Below are 16,214 nucleotides of genomic sequence, written 5' to 3' on the forward strand. Positions count from 1 at the left end.
CTGCTGTGCGGGGAGCGACGCGTTGCTGCGCGACCGCAACGGAAAGTGCGGAGAGCAGCGGAGTGTCCGCAGAGAGCGCTCGCTGCCCGGCTGGGTCGGGGTCACCGCTGTGCGGTGCAGAAGCCGTTCCCACCTGCTGCGTGATGTCCTTTAGAAATAATAAAACATTTTTTTGGGGAAAAAAAAAATAAAGTTACATTTAATCTTCTGTTCTCTTTTGTTATTTTGTAACGTTACAGGATGTAACTTGAGCTGTACAAAACGCACGGTCCGGACCGTAACGGAACTCGTCAGGGCCGCCAGCACCGCCCCGCTCTGCCTCCTGCCCTCTGCCCGAACCCGGGCAGCCTCCGGTGGAAGGAGTGACTTTATTTGGCGCTGTCTGGGTGCCAGAGAAGGGCTGTGAGCCTCGGAGCACAGCACAGGAGCGCTCCCGTCCCGAGCCTTTGGCTGAATCCACGCAGCGGCACCAGGAAACGCCGGGGACAGCGCTGCCCGGGATGGAGCCCCTCGCTGGGAAACGAGCATATCGCGGCTCTCTGTTCAGCACCTCTCGCTGCCCTACCGCGCACACACAGAGCGAGGCGCTGCCCTTTCTCCGTGAGGCACGGGGCTCCTTTCCATTCCACCCGCACCCGTTTCTGTTCCGCGAGGGGAAATTCCAAAGATAAAGCGGGGAAAAAAGGCACGGGGCCGTGGCAGCTGGGGTTGGACGGAGCTGGAAACACAGTGCGGATGGAAGGAAAGTCGCGCTTTCTCCACTGTCACGCAAACTAATTAGCTAAGGCAGCCCAAGGGGAGGGGAGAGGGGGAGGAATTTTCTCAAGTTTCCCTTTGTTTACGGTTTTTCTAACAACGCTGCCGCGCTCGGTCTGGGAAAGGAAAGTTGGTGGCTGGTGGAAACTCCCTCTCTAAGGAGATGGCTGTTTACCATCAGTCGTGCTGATGACGAGCAGTGATTTCCCTTACTGCGCCAGGGGAATAGCTGCCTAGTTAGATAGATAGATAGATAGATAGATAGATAGATAGATAGATAGATAGATAGATAGATAGATAGATAGATAGCTGCCTGCTTGCCTGCTCGTCCATCCGCCCGCGCTGCCCGCCCTGTCTCCACTGCCTGCCTGCCTGCCTACGCTGCCCGCTTTGCCTGCCCGCACTGCCTGCGCTGCTTCGCCTGCCTGCCTACCCGCCTCTGATGCAGCCAACCTGACGTGCGGCGCGGCCAATAGGGTGCCGCCCCCGGGGGCGTTGCTGCCAGCCGATTGGTTGGCAGGAGCCGAGCGCTGCGCAAAAACAGCAAAGCCGAGCGCTCTGGGCTCAGAAACTGCCGGCAGAGATCAGAGGAGCGGAGACGGGCTGGAGCCGGGACGGGAGGAGAGCGGCGGCGGCAGCGGCAGCAGCAGCAAGCAAGCAAGCAAGCAAGCAAAGAGAGGGGTTAGGCGCAAAAGCAGCAAGAGAGGAGGAAAAAAAAAAAAAAAAAGCAAAACTGATCGGCACGTCCATAAAACGCAGAGTGATGATGATGAACGTAATAATAGCAATAAAAGAAGAAAATGAAAGACTGTTGATAGAAGAGAGAAAAATCTAAGCTCTTGAAATAAAAAGAGGAAATCCCAGAGAAATCAGGGAATGAAAGTTTGGGTAGAGAAGCTGTTCTCTGCCGTTTTGATATGAAACGTTTTTACGGGTTATAATTTTTTTTCTTTTTTTTTTTTCTTTTTAATTTCGCGATTTTCTGCCTTTTTCTCGCCTCCGAAGAGGGCATGTCCACCGGCTCCGCCAGCAGCTTCTCCCCCTCCGGCTCCCACCAGGAAGACAAACCGAGGACAATCCTGAAATACAAAAATTTCTTCCCTGGGATTTGCTGCTGCTGCCGCCGCTGTTGCTGCCGCGGTGCAGTGCCAAGACTCTCGGAATAAATAAAAGCGGGCTACTGTGTGTCTGTAGATGCGGGCAGCTAATAGCTATTATTAGTTGGCCATTGATTTCGAAGATCACAGATGAAGTGGGGACGCCTTTCTTCTTCATTTGGTCAGCGTGTGAAACAATAATACTCGTAACAAATAGGAGGGAGATGGGGGTGAAAAAAATCTTGACATGATTCAGAAGAAATAATACCTAGCGCACTCCCCCCCCTAAACCGGAGCCCCCCTTCCTTCCCCCTCCCCGCTCCCTCTCTCGCCACACGCTCGCAGGCGCGGACACACACACACACACACACACACACACACAGAGTCGCGCACACACATCCACACACAGGCGCACGCACTGTGCTGTGTGCTTTCGGAGGAGGAGGTGGTGGAGGCTTTTGGAAAAGGAGGAAGAGGTGGCGTTGGGGAGGGGGGATCTCTTTCCCCGTTGGAGATGATCGTGCTATTCCTCTTTGCCTCGCTCTGGATGCTGGAGGGGGCCCTCGGCCAGCTCCATTACACGGTGCAGGAAGAACAGGAGCATGGCACGTTCGTGGGGAATATCGCCGAAGACCTGGGCTTGGACATTACAAAACTTTCGGCTCGCCGTTTCCAGACGGCGTCCAACTCCCGCAGCCCTTACCTGGAGCTCAACCTGGAGACCGGAGTGCTCTACGTGAACGAGAAGATCGACCGCGAGCAGATCTGCAAGCAGAGCCCCTCCTGCCTGCTGCACCTGGAGGTCTTCCTGGAGAACCCCCTCGAGCTGTTCCGGGTGGAGATCGAGGTGCTGGACATCAACGACAACCCACCCTCCTTCCCCGAGCCCGACCTCACCGTGGAGATCTCGGAGAGCGCCACGCCGGGCACCCGCTTCCCCCTGGAGAGCGCCTTCGACCCCGACGTGGGCACCAACTCTCTGCGCACCTACGAGATCACTCCCAACAGCTACTTCTCACTCGACGTGCAGACGCAGGGCGACGGCAACCGCTTCGCCGAGCTGGTGCTGGACAAGCCGCTGGACCGCGAGCAGCAGGCGGTGCACCGCTACGTGCTGACCGCGGTGGACGGCGGGCAGCCCCAACAGCGCACCGGTACCGCCCTGCTCACCATCAGGGTGCTGGACTCCAACGACAACGTCCCCGCCTTCGAGCAGCCCGTCTACACCGTGTCGCTGCCGGAGAACTCGCCGCCGGGCACGCTGGTGCTGCAGCTCAACGCCAGCGACCCCGACGAGGGGCAGAACGGCGAGGTCATCTACTCCTTCAGCAGCCACATATCGGCCCGCGCACGGGAGCTCTTCGGCATCGCGCCGCGCACCGGGCGCCTGGAGGTGAGCGGCGAGCTGGACTACGAGGAGAGCAGCGTGTACCAGGTGTACGTGCAAGCGAAGGACCTGGGGCCCAACGCCGTGCCGGCGCATTGTAAGGTGCTGGTGCGGGTGCTGGACGCCAACGACAACGCGCCCGAGATCAGCTTCTCCACCGTAAAGGAGGCGGTGAGCGAGGCGGCGGCGCCGGGCACCGTGGTGGCCCTCTTCAGCGTCTCGGACCGCGACTCGGAGGAGAACGGGCAGGTGCAGTGCGAGCTGCTGCAGGGCGACGCGCCCTTCCGCCTCAAGAGCTCGTTCAAAAACTACTACACCATCGTCACCGAGGGGCCGCTGGACCGCGAGCAGCCGGGCGGCGACGCCTACACGCTGACGGTAGTGGCCCGGGACCGCGGCGAACCGCCGCTCAGCACCAGCAAGTCCATCCAGGTGCGGGTGAGCGACGTGAACGACAACGCGCCGCGCTTCAGCCAGCCCGTCTACCAGGTGTACGTGAGCGAGAACAACGTGCCCGGCGCCTACATCTACGCCGTCAGCGCCACCGACCGGGACCAGGGCGCCAACGCCCAGCTCGCCTACTCCATCCTTGAGAGCCAGATCCAGGGCATGTCCGTCTTCACCTACGTCTCCATCAACTCCGAGAACGGCTTCCTCTACGCGCTCCGCTCCTTCGACTACGAGCAGCTCAAGGAGTTCAGCTTCCAGGTGGAGGCTCGCGACGCCGGCGAGGAACCGCAGCCGCTGGCCGGCAACGCCACCGTCAATATCATCGTCGTGGACCAGAACGACAACGCTCCAGCCATCGTCAGCCCGCTGCCCGGCCGCAACGGCACCCCGGCGCGGGAGGTGCTGCCGCGCGGCGCCGAGCCGGGCTACCTGGTCAGCCGCGTGGCGGCGGTGGACGCCGACGACGGCGACAACGCCCGCCTCACCTACAGCATCGTGCGGGGCAACGAGGCTAGCCTCTTCCGCATGGACTGGCGAACGGGCGAGCTGCGCACGGCGCGCAGGGTGCCGGCCAAGCGCGACCCTCAGAGGCCCTACGAGCTGGTGGTCGAAGTGCGCGACCACGGGCAGCCGCCGCTCTCCTCCACCGCCGCCATCCAGGTGGTGCTGGTGGACGGCGCGGCCGAGCGGCCCGGCGGCGGCGGCGGCGGAGCGCTGGGTGCGGGGGTGGGCGCGGGGGGCGGCGGAGGCGGCGGAGAGCATCGGCCCAGCCGCTCCGGGGGGGACACCTCGCTCGACCTCACCCTCATCCTCATCATCGCCCTGGGCTCCGTCTCGTTCATCTTCCTGCTGGCCATGATCGTGCTGGCCGTGCGCTGCCAAAAGGAGAAGAAGCTCAACATCTATACCTGCCTGGCCAGCGACTGCTGCCTGGGCTGCTGCTGCTGCTGCCCCTGCTGCAGCCGCCAAGCGCGGGCCCGCAAGAAGAAACTCAGCAAGTCGGACATCATGCTGGTGCAGAGCTCCAACGCGCCCAGCAACCCGGCGCAGGTGCCGGTGGAGGAGTCGGGCAGCTTCGGCTCCCACCACCACAACCAGAACTACTGCTACCAGGTCTGCCTCACTCCCGAGTCCGCCAAGACCGACCTGATGTTCCTCAAACCCTGCAGCCCCTCCCGCAGCACCGACGCCGAACACAACCCTTGCGGGGCCATCGTGACCGGTTACGCCGACCAGCAGCCCGACATCATCTCCAACGGCAGCATCCTGTCCAGCGAGGTAAGGCCGGGCTGCGCGCCGGGCCCTTGGCGGCCGTTGGGGGACCCTCGGGCACCGGCCGCACCGCTGCCCCGCGCCGCTGCGCTCCCGCGTCGGCCAACGAAGCCGCTGCCCGGCGGGGAAGGCGCTTCGCCCGCCTCCCCGTTCTGATTCACCTGCCGGCTGCCGGAGAGGGAGGGGTGAGGGCTGGGAGCCCCCGCACCGAAGGGCGGCTCGGTCGGGCCGGCCCCCGCCCCTGTAAAGCAGCGCTAGGGCTCTCCGAGCCATTGGCTGCAAGCGCTTCTGAGTTTCTTAAAACTGCGCTTTCCTCCCACGTCTCCTCCCCCATCAGTCCCCCCTGGAACCTTAGCATGTGTGAGAAAGGCTACGGGGGAACCCCCTTCTGGGAGTGTGAAAATCTCTGCAGTTAGCAGGAGCTTTAATTAATGTGTGAATTAGGGCCTATTAATTGACTCTTCTTTCCTCTCTCGCTTTGTAACTCAAAGCCTTGTTTGCAAAGAAAAGCATCGTGAAAGACTTGCCATGAAATTATACGCAGAGATTTACAGTTTCCTCTCGTTAAACACGTTGTCTATGTTGTGTTGCCCAGTGTGTAGAGAATTTCTGTCCCAGCGTATGGCTGTCATAATGCTCTCCTGTTAAACATTTTCTCTCTGTTAGCTCCTACATGCTATTGGTGGCTCTCTGCTTGTGTGCTGCAGGAAACAAAACTCTCTTAATGTGAATACTGAAACCTGAACTCTGTCCAGGCTGGCTGACGCGGTTTGCATGATATTTTCTAAAGCTGGATAAGTTCTGCAGTGCAGTGTCTCATATTGGCTTTTAACATTGACTTTCCCTCAAAATGTCTGTAAAGCTCTTCCTTCTGTTGCCATTCTGAGGAGTCAAGGCTGTCTTGATGTATTTTCTTCCTTAGTGTGCAATAATGATACTGTCTCTCCCTATTTTTATATACTGGAATTGAAAACGGGCTGAAAACCAGATTACAATAAGTTTTGTCTGAGAGCAAGTGGTACACAACTCTAGAAATAGTTTGGATGATTTTTGTGGGAGTCCTTGTGATGCTTGACAGCATGCACTTGAGAAAACGTGTCAGAATCTCATCCCAAAGAACTTGGGGGGAAAAAATCCCTCACTCTTTCCCATATGTGTGAAGAAGAGTATTTGGCTGTTTTTATTTCTTCATACATCCCAGAAATAGATTGTGTGGGCCTACTTGCAGCTAAACATTACCATTTACAGTGAATCTGAAGAGCTGCTCTTGCGCGTTTTCTGATGTTGGTTACAGAAATACCAAGTGTTCAAATATTTCTCAATATATTTTTTTCTCCTAGACGAAACATCAGCGTGCTGAGCTCAGTTATCTAGTTGACAGACCCCGACGGGTAAACAGGTATGAGCTCCTTAGTCATGTTTTCATAATGCATGCTTTAGCAAGTGTGAATGTGATGCAGAAATGTGTTCACTGCAGATGTAAAACAGTAGCAAAGCAGTGGGGAAATGGATGTATGTAGACATATGAAATAAAACGCTGTCAAGTAAATGAGTATGAATTACTGCTTTTTTGAATTGGTTTCAAAGTCATCTGAAAAGAAAAAATCTCATGTTTTATTAGTCTAAAACATCCTTTAAGTACTTATTAATCCTTCTGGAGAGTCTTCCTTATAACATTGGCCTCTCTAAATCAAAGTTTTGCCATCCAGCTTACATCAGTGATGCCCAATTTATACCAATTACATGAAAAACAGACAGAGTGGCAATGCCTGCTGACCTTTTGGGTTAGGCTACCCATGTCTGAAAAGGCAAGTTTTGTTCATGGTGGACAGAGCTGTGCTGCTCTGCAGAGGTACAAGGCAGGGGTGAGTGACTGCAGCACCTTGTTTGGCCATGTGATGGCAGAAGAATGTTTTATGAGTTCTTCTTTAATGTTTATTCTAATGTAAAGATGTTTCTGTGTCTAGTTCTGCATTCCAGGAAGCAGACATAGTAAGCTCTAAGGACAGTGGTCATGGAGACAGTGAGCAAGGAGACAGTGATCATGATGCCACTAATCGAGGTCAATCCTCTGGTAAGTCTGATAAGAAAGTGGAAATAGTCGATCTGTAAGTAGGGAGACTAGAAGGAAGAGTTACCTGGAGGAATGTAAAATGTGAGTGGCACAAAATGACATAAGCATATTGCATGGGAGGCTGGGTTGAGGTCAGCCTGCCATAATGGTGATCTAAACAAGGAAACAATTTTGAACACTGTGTATTCAAGGGGCAGAACTTAATTCTTTTGATCTTGGGGGTTTGGGGTGTGTTATTCTACGTCACTGGCTGTAGCAAAACTTCTTGCAAGTAAAACCAAAGTTCTTGTACATTTTATTATGGGTTGTTTTGTTTTTTTTTTTTTTTTTTTTTTTTTTCCCCCCTCAACTGTAGATTTCAATGCACTAGGCAACTCTGTTTAGTAGGCACTTCAGCTGGCATGGCAGCGTGGAGTGCAAGGGGAGTTCCCAGGGGAAAGAATGAGCCAGCTGACTGAATGACAGCCAGACTCTGAGGATTTTTGCTCCCAGAGACACATTGGGTGTTCTGAATGTGTAATACCTTAGCATTTTCAGAGGACTGTTTTTTAATTCAAATTAATGAACCATATAATATAAGTGATCTCCATGCTAATAAGGCCAGAGTATTCTTAAATACATTTCTTTCAATCCATACAAAGGAAATAAGTGCTTTAAGAGATAATGATATAGCTGTGATTTGAATCATTTAGAAACAGTGTGCATTGCAGTGTTATTCCTATGTGTATAGCTTGCTGTCTTTGCTCTCTTACACTCAGATTTCCTTTGAAAGGGACATTTTTTGTTTAGATTCTATGCACTGGAATTCATTCTTGCCCTCATACTGCATTTTAGCCATAAATGCTTTTCCTTTCCTCTCTACTGCAGCTTCCAAAGGTCTGGTATGTCTTGATTCAGTGATTCAATAGAGTGATTCTTTCCCCTTGTTTCTTCTATTCTCTGTCATGTACCAGGATTTGCTACCAGTATGTCATACAAATACTGCCTGAGTTTCTCCAGTTTTCCTGTTTTTATCTATTTTATTTTTTTTTTTTTGTTGGTGGTGGTGTTTTGTTTTTTTTCCTGTCTTAAAAGATTTCAGGGCAAGGAACTCAGTGCTGTCATAACATGCAGCATCTCCTGCATGTTAGTATCCTCTATTTTCCTTCTGCTATAGTCACTGTTCCCTTAATGATGGGAAACCCAGGAACCAGGGGAAAGAGGAGGCTGCTACAGGGCCCCTTTATATTGCTGCAAGTCATTAATATGCAGACCTAATGAGACTGAGAAGAGCCAAGAGTCTCCGGAGCTCCCTGCTTCTTGCAGGGCTTCATGCTAAATGAACAGAGTGCCTATTTTGTGTCTGGGAACCTGACAACAAACCATGTCTTGCCAGAAGTTTACATCTGAACACAGAGCCTCTTTCATTTTTGGCCTATATATGGCGTATGATTTATTGTTGTCTTAAAAAGCCATGCATTTAGCCTTCCCCACCCATTCTTTTGCACTGTTTCTGATACAGCAACCAGCTACTGCGTGATAAAAAAACTCCCTCTCCTCCTGCCCTCCCTGCATTCCATTTCTTTTTTCTTTTACGCATTTTACTGCAGCAGTCATCTCAGTGAAAATTTCAATCAGTTTAGTCCCTCAACATAATGAACCATAATAGCCAAACAGGAGAGAAAAGTACAAACATCTGCAGAAGGGATTGGATTTGACTGATGGTGGGAATAAAATCATACAGTTGCACATCAACTGAAAGCTATTTTCTTTTAGTTGCATCCAGTACTGTTATTGTTGTGCCTCTGCTCTTTATCCTTTTTTCCAATTTTGCAAGTAGTCTGTCTCAGATATGAACACTGCAACTATTGTCAGACTTGACATTTATTTCCTAAATGGCTAAATTCCTTATTTTTATTATTCCCATTTTACTAAATAGGGAGAGAAAAAACTGTATTTGCAAAATAACTTCAAATTGCTTAAGATTATGGTGTGATTTATGAACTGTAACTTAAATGGTGAATACATATGAAGTAACGAAAGCTGGCAGTCTTAGGCTGCTCACAATTAATAGTTTTAACTGAAACCTCAAATACACAGAATTTCCAATTTAATATATTGGTGCAGTCCTTTTGGAGTAACTAGCACGAGCAATTTTTAGAATGCTGGTTCCAAGTAAATATTTAAATACAACCCATTTGAAGAAACTGCTCTTATTTTCTAACAGTGTGTGATATAGTTTTTCTGTAAGTTTTGGGCTGAACTGTGCTGTCATGATTCAAAGAATGTGCCCTTTGACATATGTCAAAGATATTTTGATATCAAGACTTCACTCTTGCTATTAGCTTTTAGTGATTAATTTTATTAAAATAAAAAAAAAAAAAAGCATAAATCTTGTTTGATCTTGAATGTCTACAGAAAGCGTCTGAGGGAATCCCTTCTCAGTTTTTCAGTCATTGCTGAATAATCAATTCTATCTAAATTATTAAAAGAAAACACAGTTGTTGATAATTTTTTAAGTCACTAATACCATACAGAATAATATTTGTTTTCAAAAGGGGCATATTCTTATCTAAAAATGTTTAGTTGACAAGACCCATCAAACAATATAACTTTCTACCAATTTTTATTCAGCACTGTTTTAATCGCAAAATGAACTTTTCATCTTCTGTGCACTACTTCTGTTATTGTTACCAATGGACAGTCCTGTTGCATACGCCTAGCTATTCCATAGTAGTCCATTGCTAGGCAAGCTGACTGTCAAAGGCATGATGAATTATTAGTTGGGAAGGTAAACATGCAGGATGGAGATCTATCACAGTGTCATAGATGACTCTTACAAAATTATCGACAAAAATTCTGCACTAAGCTGATCTCTGTGTCATAAAATGCCCTATTATGTTTTGAAATAAGATTCTAGGTCACCTTTGGCAGAGTATGTTTTCTTGATAGTGATTTAATCATGATTTAAAGTGTTATGAATGCTTGTAAGGGATTCGTACTGTTCCTATCAAGGTAGCACTTGAATGCAATATTACTATCTACATTCTTAGCTACCTTCATATCCATGAACTAGGAAACGACTGTCATCTGTGATATTAGCAGAGAATGCCATATAGTGGGATATGCAAAACTGTTCAAGAACCTAATTTTTCTGGTTTGAATAATCATTTCATTTAGGTAGGGTAAGGATCTGAGCTTCCTGGGGAAAAAAAACAGCTTTCCTAGGGTCATGCAATAAGTTTTGGCTACTGGAGTGAAAGTTTCTCTAACCCCAAATGAGTGTGCTAATTACATGTGCTCTTCTTCTCTATCTGAAAATTGTTGAGACAAAAGCAGTTATTTTGTTGTGGAACAAATGCAACTAATGCAACACTGCTACCTATTATTAACACATAGTATTTCAATCATGTTCTGTAGGAGTCATTTCTAAGCTTGAGGTTAGTTTATTTCCCATGGTTGATTAAATTCTTGGCCTCCCATGTGAAATTGCTGACTTGGGTGCCAATTAGTACTCTGTGTGTGTGTATGTTTAAATTGTGTGATTAGACACCTGTCCTGTAAGATCTGGACTTTTTCCATCAATTTATTTCGTTTGGTTGGTCATCAGCTACTCAGCTTTCTCACATCAGACATGCAGAGTTCTTTACAGTATTACCTTTATTTCCTTATTTTCACTGAATAGGATCTCTGAGGTGTACTTCAGGAAGGAATATCCAAGATGAGAAGCTAAATAAATATTCTGTATGTTATCTATTACAAAGTGCATCTACTTTTTTTTACCATATACTCAGTAGATTGTACTGCATTGGACAGTACATGTTGGTGATTACCTGAGATCTGAAATCAGATTTCTATTGTTGAACTTTATGAAGGGAATTGTTAGAGATCTAATGCAAGGACACACAGTAAAACTTTACCCCACACCTTTTCTATCTAGACTTAGTAAACCTCAAGAGGGTTAGTAGGCATTACTGCTAGGATGTAGAATAGCTATGGTATTTCAGTTTTCATGGAGACAAGAACTTGAGAAGTCTAAATGAGAATTTTGGTGGTAAAGGGACAGAGAAAACCAGCATTCCTTCAAAGTCTGTTCAGAGTAACAGGTAAATCCTGTTTTGAAGATCTCTTGAGCTAACACTCTGTCTTGGATAAAGTAGAGTTAAACATTAAACATTAAGGTGGCTTAGAAAAGTGCTTTGACTTGAAACTGAGGTGAGGGTTTTTTTTGTTTTGTTTTGTTTCTTTTTTTCTTCTTTCTTTGTGTTTCATGCTTAGTAACGTTCACATCTCAATGGTCCAGACAGGGCTTTGAAGTTGAGATTTGGAAGAGCTGAATATCGAAGATCTTTAAGTCTTTTTTTCATGTTCTCATGCAGATGAAGTCATTTTTATCCAAGGCAGCGCACCAATTACTTAACAAGTAAGAATGATAATAACTGTGTTTCATGAAGTCAGCTTTCTCCACAAAGAAGGTTAAAATAATTATCCTTATTTACAGACATGAAAACATGACTCACAGATAAATTACGAACTTGCTCAGTGATAATCCAACCAAACAGGTATCTGATTTGCTCATGGAGTTTCAAAAAGAAGAGTTTCCCTATATCACACCTACCTCCCAAATAACGTTTAAAAAGCTGAAGAAGCAACAAATGCCATTTAGTTCTGCAGAAAAGACAAATTTATGAGCGGGGGAAAAAAAAAAAAAAGACAAACTTTGTGAAAAGCCTCTCAAAAACAAAACTACAAAAACATTTTGTCAACATTTAATTTACATTTTTTTCTTTTTTTTCTTTTGATTATATCAGTTACTCAGTAATGTATATATGAATGTGTTCACTCATTACTCTAAAGGCTTGGTTTGTGGTTTTCTCCTTTATTTAAATTAAGAAAAAATAAATTATTTAAAAATGGTTGTAGGCTTACTTTTCACTTTGATCTTAAATCATCTTTCAAATCAATTAGAATTCATGCACACAGAAATTTTGCTTTTCTTCTTTAGAAATATGAAAAGGAAGCAAATTGGGAATATGCTTTAGAAAAGCAACGCTGCCAAGTATAGGATTCAAAGCACCTGAGCTCAGGAAATTCAGATGCAGATATAAATCTTAGTATTTAACTCCTTTTTTTTCCTTTTAGTTTCCCATGAGGGAAGGGCAGAGGCTTGTTTGTCTTCAAAATCTGCAAAGTTATGTTATGCAAGAGCTCATATTGCCCGCTGCCTATCTAGATAAATGTTCACCTTTGCCACGAGCTTTTATATGTATGTATGCTGTATTTGGAATAGCTCAAAGCTTATCAATTCTCAGCTCTTCAGTACTCTATACTATCTATTTTTATCTTCAAAGGACATTTAAAATTCATAATGCAGAGTCACCTTTAAAATCTCAGTTTATCTGCATGCAACGTCTAATGTAACTAAGTGACAAATTTAAAGCATTTTTCTTTAATGTGGATTTAAAATAATGATGAATAGTTCAATTCATTCTACGTATATGTAAACAGATTTATGAGAAAGATGAGATGGAAGTATTACATTGCTGAACATTCCTTTTCGTTATGAATCAAAAATATGATTCTTGGTGTATAAGGGAGTTCTATGCTGCATGTCTTATTAATTTACCATTTTATATTCTTCCTTCTACAAATTTAGCAAGCAGCTTTGCCTCCCCTCTCATCATCCACCCCATTAAAAATGTTTTTTAATTAAAAAAAAATCATTCTATACTGTGACCCACAGGAAGAAGGTGGAGGAAGAATAACCTATATCATAGTCAGTGAAGGGATTTCAGAATCAGTCCGATATTTTGAATTTATTTTCTTTCAAAATATTAAAACTAATTGCTTAGTTCTGCACCCATTAACCTCTTAGGGAATGTTGTGACTGATTCAAGGAAGAGCAATATTCAACCCAATCGTCTTTGAACATTTGTTATCAAATATTTACTTTCTAGGTATGTATTAGTGGATATTGAAATTCGGGATTACACATATTTTCTTTTAAAAGTTCTCATCTGCTTTCAGCAGAGGGAAACTTTGAGCTTACATTTTATATCCCCTACATTCATTACTTTGTTTATTCAAAATCCTGATTTATGGAGGCTATAACATCTCTTTTATAAGCTGTTATGTAGTACTATGTGCACTGTCATAGACAAGCAGTGTTCAAAAGCAAACTAAAAAGTAACATTTGGGTTGAGGATTTTTGCTATTTAGCAACTGACGTGAAAACAAAATAGTGAAATGGAGGGTAATTTTTCAGGAGAAGTAAAACCTCAAGAAGAGAATAAAAGGCTCTATCCTGATTATCTGTATATCTTGAAGGCAATATTATCATAATATCTCCCTCCCCACTGACATAAGCAAGAAATTTAACATTCATCCATTCTTTTTTTTATGTATTTCCCCTGCTCTTTCAGAATGGGTATGGTCAGTGATATACTGTTGGCAAAATGTAATTGTAATCAATTCTCTTTTAGAACCAGGGCTATTTCTAGAGTATGTGTAACTGCTAGGTAGCCTGAAAAAAACAGAAGACTCATTTTAGTGCTGTCGCTAAAATGTTCTGAACAGCAAAAAAGTTTGTTTTTTAAAATATGTCTTTTCTTGCATGAGAAAGGTTTTTATTCAAATACTTCTGTACATAAGATACATGTGAACACACACACATGCTTTTAAAGATGTGGTTATATACATATTTCTTCGCAGGAAGCGTGATCTAAACCTTTCTTTTCAGTCTTTGATAGCTACTACCATTACAGAATGTAGAACGATACAGTTTCTACATCTTGTATAATGATCTTCATCTGATTGTTTAATCATACCTGCAGTTCAAGTTTACTTTTTTTAGCAGTTCACTAATCAGTAATTTATTTTCAGACTTCTGTGTGCCAATTATCAGTGCAAGTTTCTAATCAAAACAGGACCTGACATTGTATTTCACTTAATTTAAAATTAATAAGTTGATGCAGTGAGATTAATCTGAGGTAAAAAGCTTTTTTTCCCCTTCTTTCTTTTTTCTTTAGTCTGTCTAGAAGACAGATTTTATTTCTCAAGCGCTTGTTGGTGGCTGAAAAGGGGTCTTGCTTGCTGAAGAGTTTGTTTCTTTTACTGTGAGATAACACAATAATATTATGAATAGAAAACAAATCAACAGTTTAAAACAGTGGTAGCATTCTTAATACTCTAATCCTCACAAGGGAGATCAAACTAATCAAGTTCTTTGTGGTGTAGGCTGGTGAACGAGCTACAATGCACAAATTTTGTTAAAGCTTTTCTATTTTTTTTCTATTTTTCCTGCAAGTTGAGTCTTTTTTTTTTTTTTTTTTGTAATTCTAATGAAATACTTGTAAATGTGATACTTATAACAGATTTAGTTCAGTCTTGACATACTCCCATTCTGAGACACATCTTTCTAAGTTCAAGAAAGAGACATTTCTTCACTGTTTTGCTTTTGTGTGTGATGTTGAACAGTGACTGGGAGACCTTAATATTTATTTTACTTTATGCCTATGATTTCCTACACCATTCCTTTCAAAACACGTACAATCCAACAGCTTAGTGAATCACTGTCAGAAAATACTCTTTTGGACTGCTCATCGTAAAGTAGTCAATGGAAGCATTTGCTTGTCATATGAAATTTTAATGGCATTAAAGCATTTATAAGCAAACAGTTTTATGTTGGCAGGGATAGGTGATACAAGGGATTTGCTGATATAAGGGAAGCAGTAACTGTTCTGTCAGTAGTATCCATGGCTATGTTGCACTGCACTACAACTACCTTCAGACTGCTAATTTAACATAGGATTCCATCCCTTTACTTGAATGACAAGATAGTAAGAACTGTTGCTGTAGCAGTGAAAACTCATAGTGATTGATTTAGTAAGCCATCTCTCGATTGCTTACAGGCTGGATTCCAACTCCGTAAGATCTGCTTTTAATAACAATAGGTTCTATCTGTATGCATATATTTACAGATAATTAATTTATAAGACTAATACTTCATTTTCATAATTGAGATCTGTGATTACTCAATCAGGTCATATAATTTCTTTGGTCAGGTATAGGTTTATGTACATAATTCCTTCAATTGCTCTTAAACGCTTGTTCTTAAACAAGTATTTATGTCTGGTGAAGCACAGCCATTGTCTGCAAGTGGAAGTGATCTTCAGTGAAATGAGTTCTAAACAGAAAGATCTACAAGTTATTTTGTGAGATAGATCCATCAGTACCTTTCTTCTTGTGACACATCTGTGTGTGTGTGACATTCTAGCATTTATTTATTCTTATTAAATGGTGTTGAATGCTGAAGACTGGACGTTCATTTTTTTTTATTTTATTTTTTGAGATGATGGTAATAGGATAGGAGTTCTAATGAGATCTCTCTCTCAGCATAATTTTTTTTTTTTTTTTTAATCTGTCAGCTGTCAGTTCATGATGCTGAAGCTTGTATCTGTAGTTTCATTTTCTCTCATGCTTTCAGGCATGGATCTCTTCTCCAATTGCACAGAGGAATGTAAAGCACTGGGCCACTCAGATCGGTGCTGGATGCCTTCCTTTGTCCCATCTGACGGACGCCAAGCTGCAGATTACCGCAGCAATCTGCATGTACCTGGCATGGACTCCGTTCCAGACACTGAAGTGTTTGAAACGCCAGAAGCCCAGCCGGGGGCAGAAAGGTCCTTCTCCACCTTCGGCAAAGAGAAGTCTCTTCACAACACTCTGGAGAGGAAGGAGTTGGATGGACTGCTGTCTAATACACGAGCGCCTTACAAACCACCATATTTGAGTAAGTACTATTCAAAAGGCTGTATGAAAGTGTTCCCTTTGCAAGAATAAAAATTAGCTCTTTCTCCTATTCATTGTAAAAATAATACAAATGCAATCGTAGAAGCAGTAGGGGAACGTGGCTTCCCTTGGATTGAGGCACCACTGAAGAATGTAGTGTTCAGTGTTTTTTTTTAAAGACAAAACCTTGATTCTTATTAGCATGACATGATTGTCAACATCAAAAGCATCAACTGATCAGTCAGGGAGTTGTTCAAATTTGTTTTCGGATTCTGAAGTACTTCATGATTAAATTTTATACGTATAGATATTGCCAGGGTGACATTTTCAAAGAAGAAAATTAAGTCAAGTGAAGGGTTTTTTTTGTTGTTGTTTATTTCTTTTTTCAACTGTCCCGGGAACTTCTATT

General features: G+C 44.5%; 1 protein-coding gene across 4 annotated transcripts in view; it reads left to right on the plus strand.

Moving 5' to 3' along the window:
- The first annotated feature begins 337 nt into the window (after positions 1-337).
- PCDH10 (protocadherin 10) overlaps positions 338-16,214 on the plus strand; it is a 36,317-nt gene continuing 20,440 nt past the window's right edge. For 3 of the 4 annotated variants that reach the window (XM_085222077.1, XM_085222080.1, XM_085222078.1), the window contains exons 1-4: positions 338-4,968; positions 6,303-6,361; positions 6,930-7,036; positions 15,501-15,806. In XM_085222077.1, coding sequence (XP_085078203.1) covers positions 2,368-4,968; positions 6,303-6,361; positions 6,930-7,036; positions 15,501-15,806 — 3,073 coding nt within the window. In that variant the 5' untranslated portion in view covers positions 338-2,367. The remainder of the gene's footprint in view (positions 4,969-6,302; positions 6,362-6,929; positions 7,037-15,500; positions 15,807-16,214) is intronic. The other variant, XM_085222079.1, reaches the window with a different exon arrangement.

This window comes from Meleagris gallopavo, chromosome 4 (genome assembly GCF_905368555.1).
Source record: "Meleagris gallopavo chromosome 4, MGAL_WU_HG_1.1, whole genome shotgun sequence".
Taxonomy (NCBI): domain Eukaryota; kingdom Metazoa; phylum Chordata; class Aves; order Galliformes; family Phasianidae; genus Meleagris; species Meleagris gallopavo.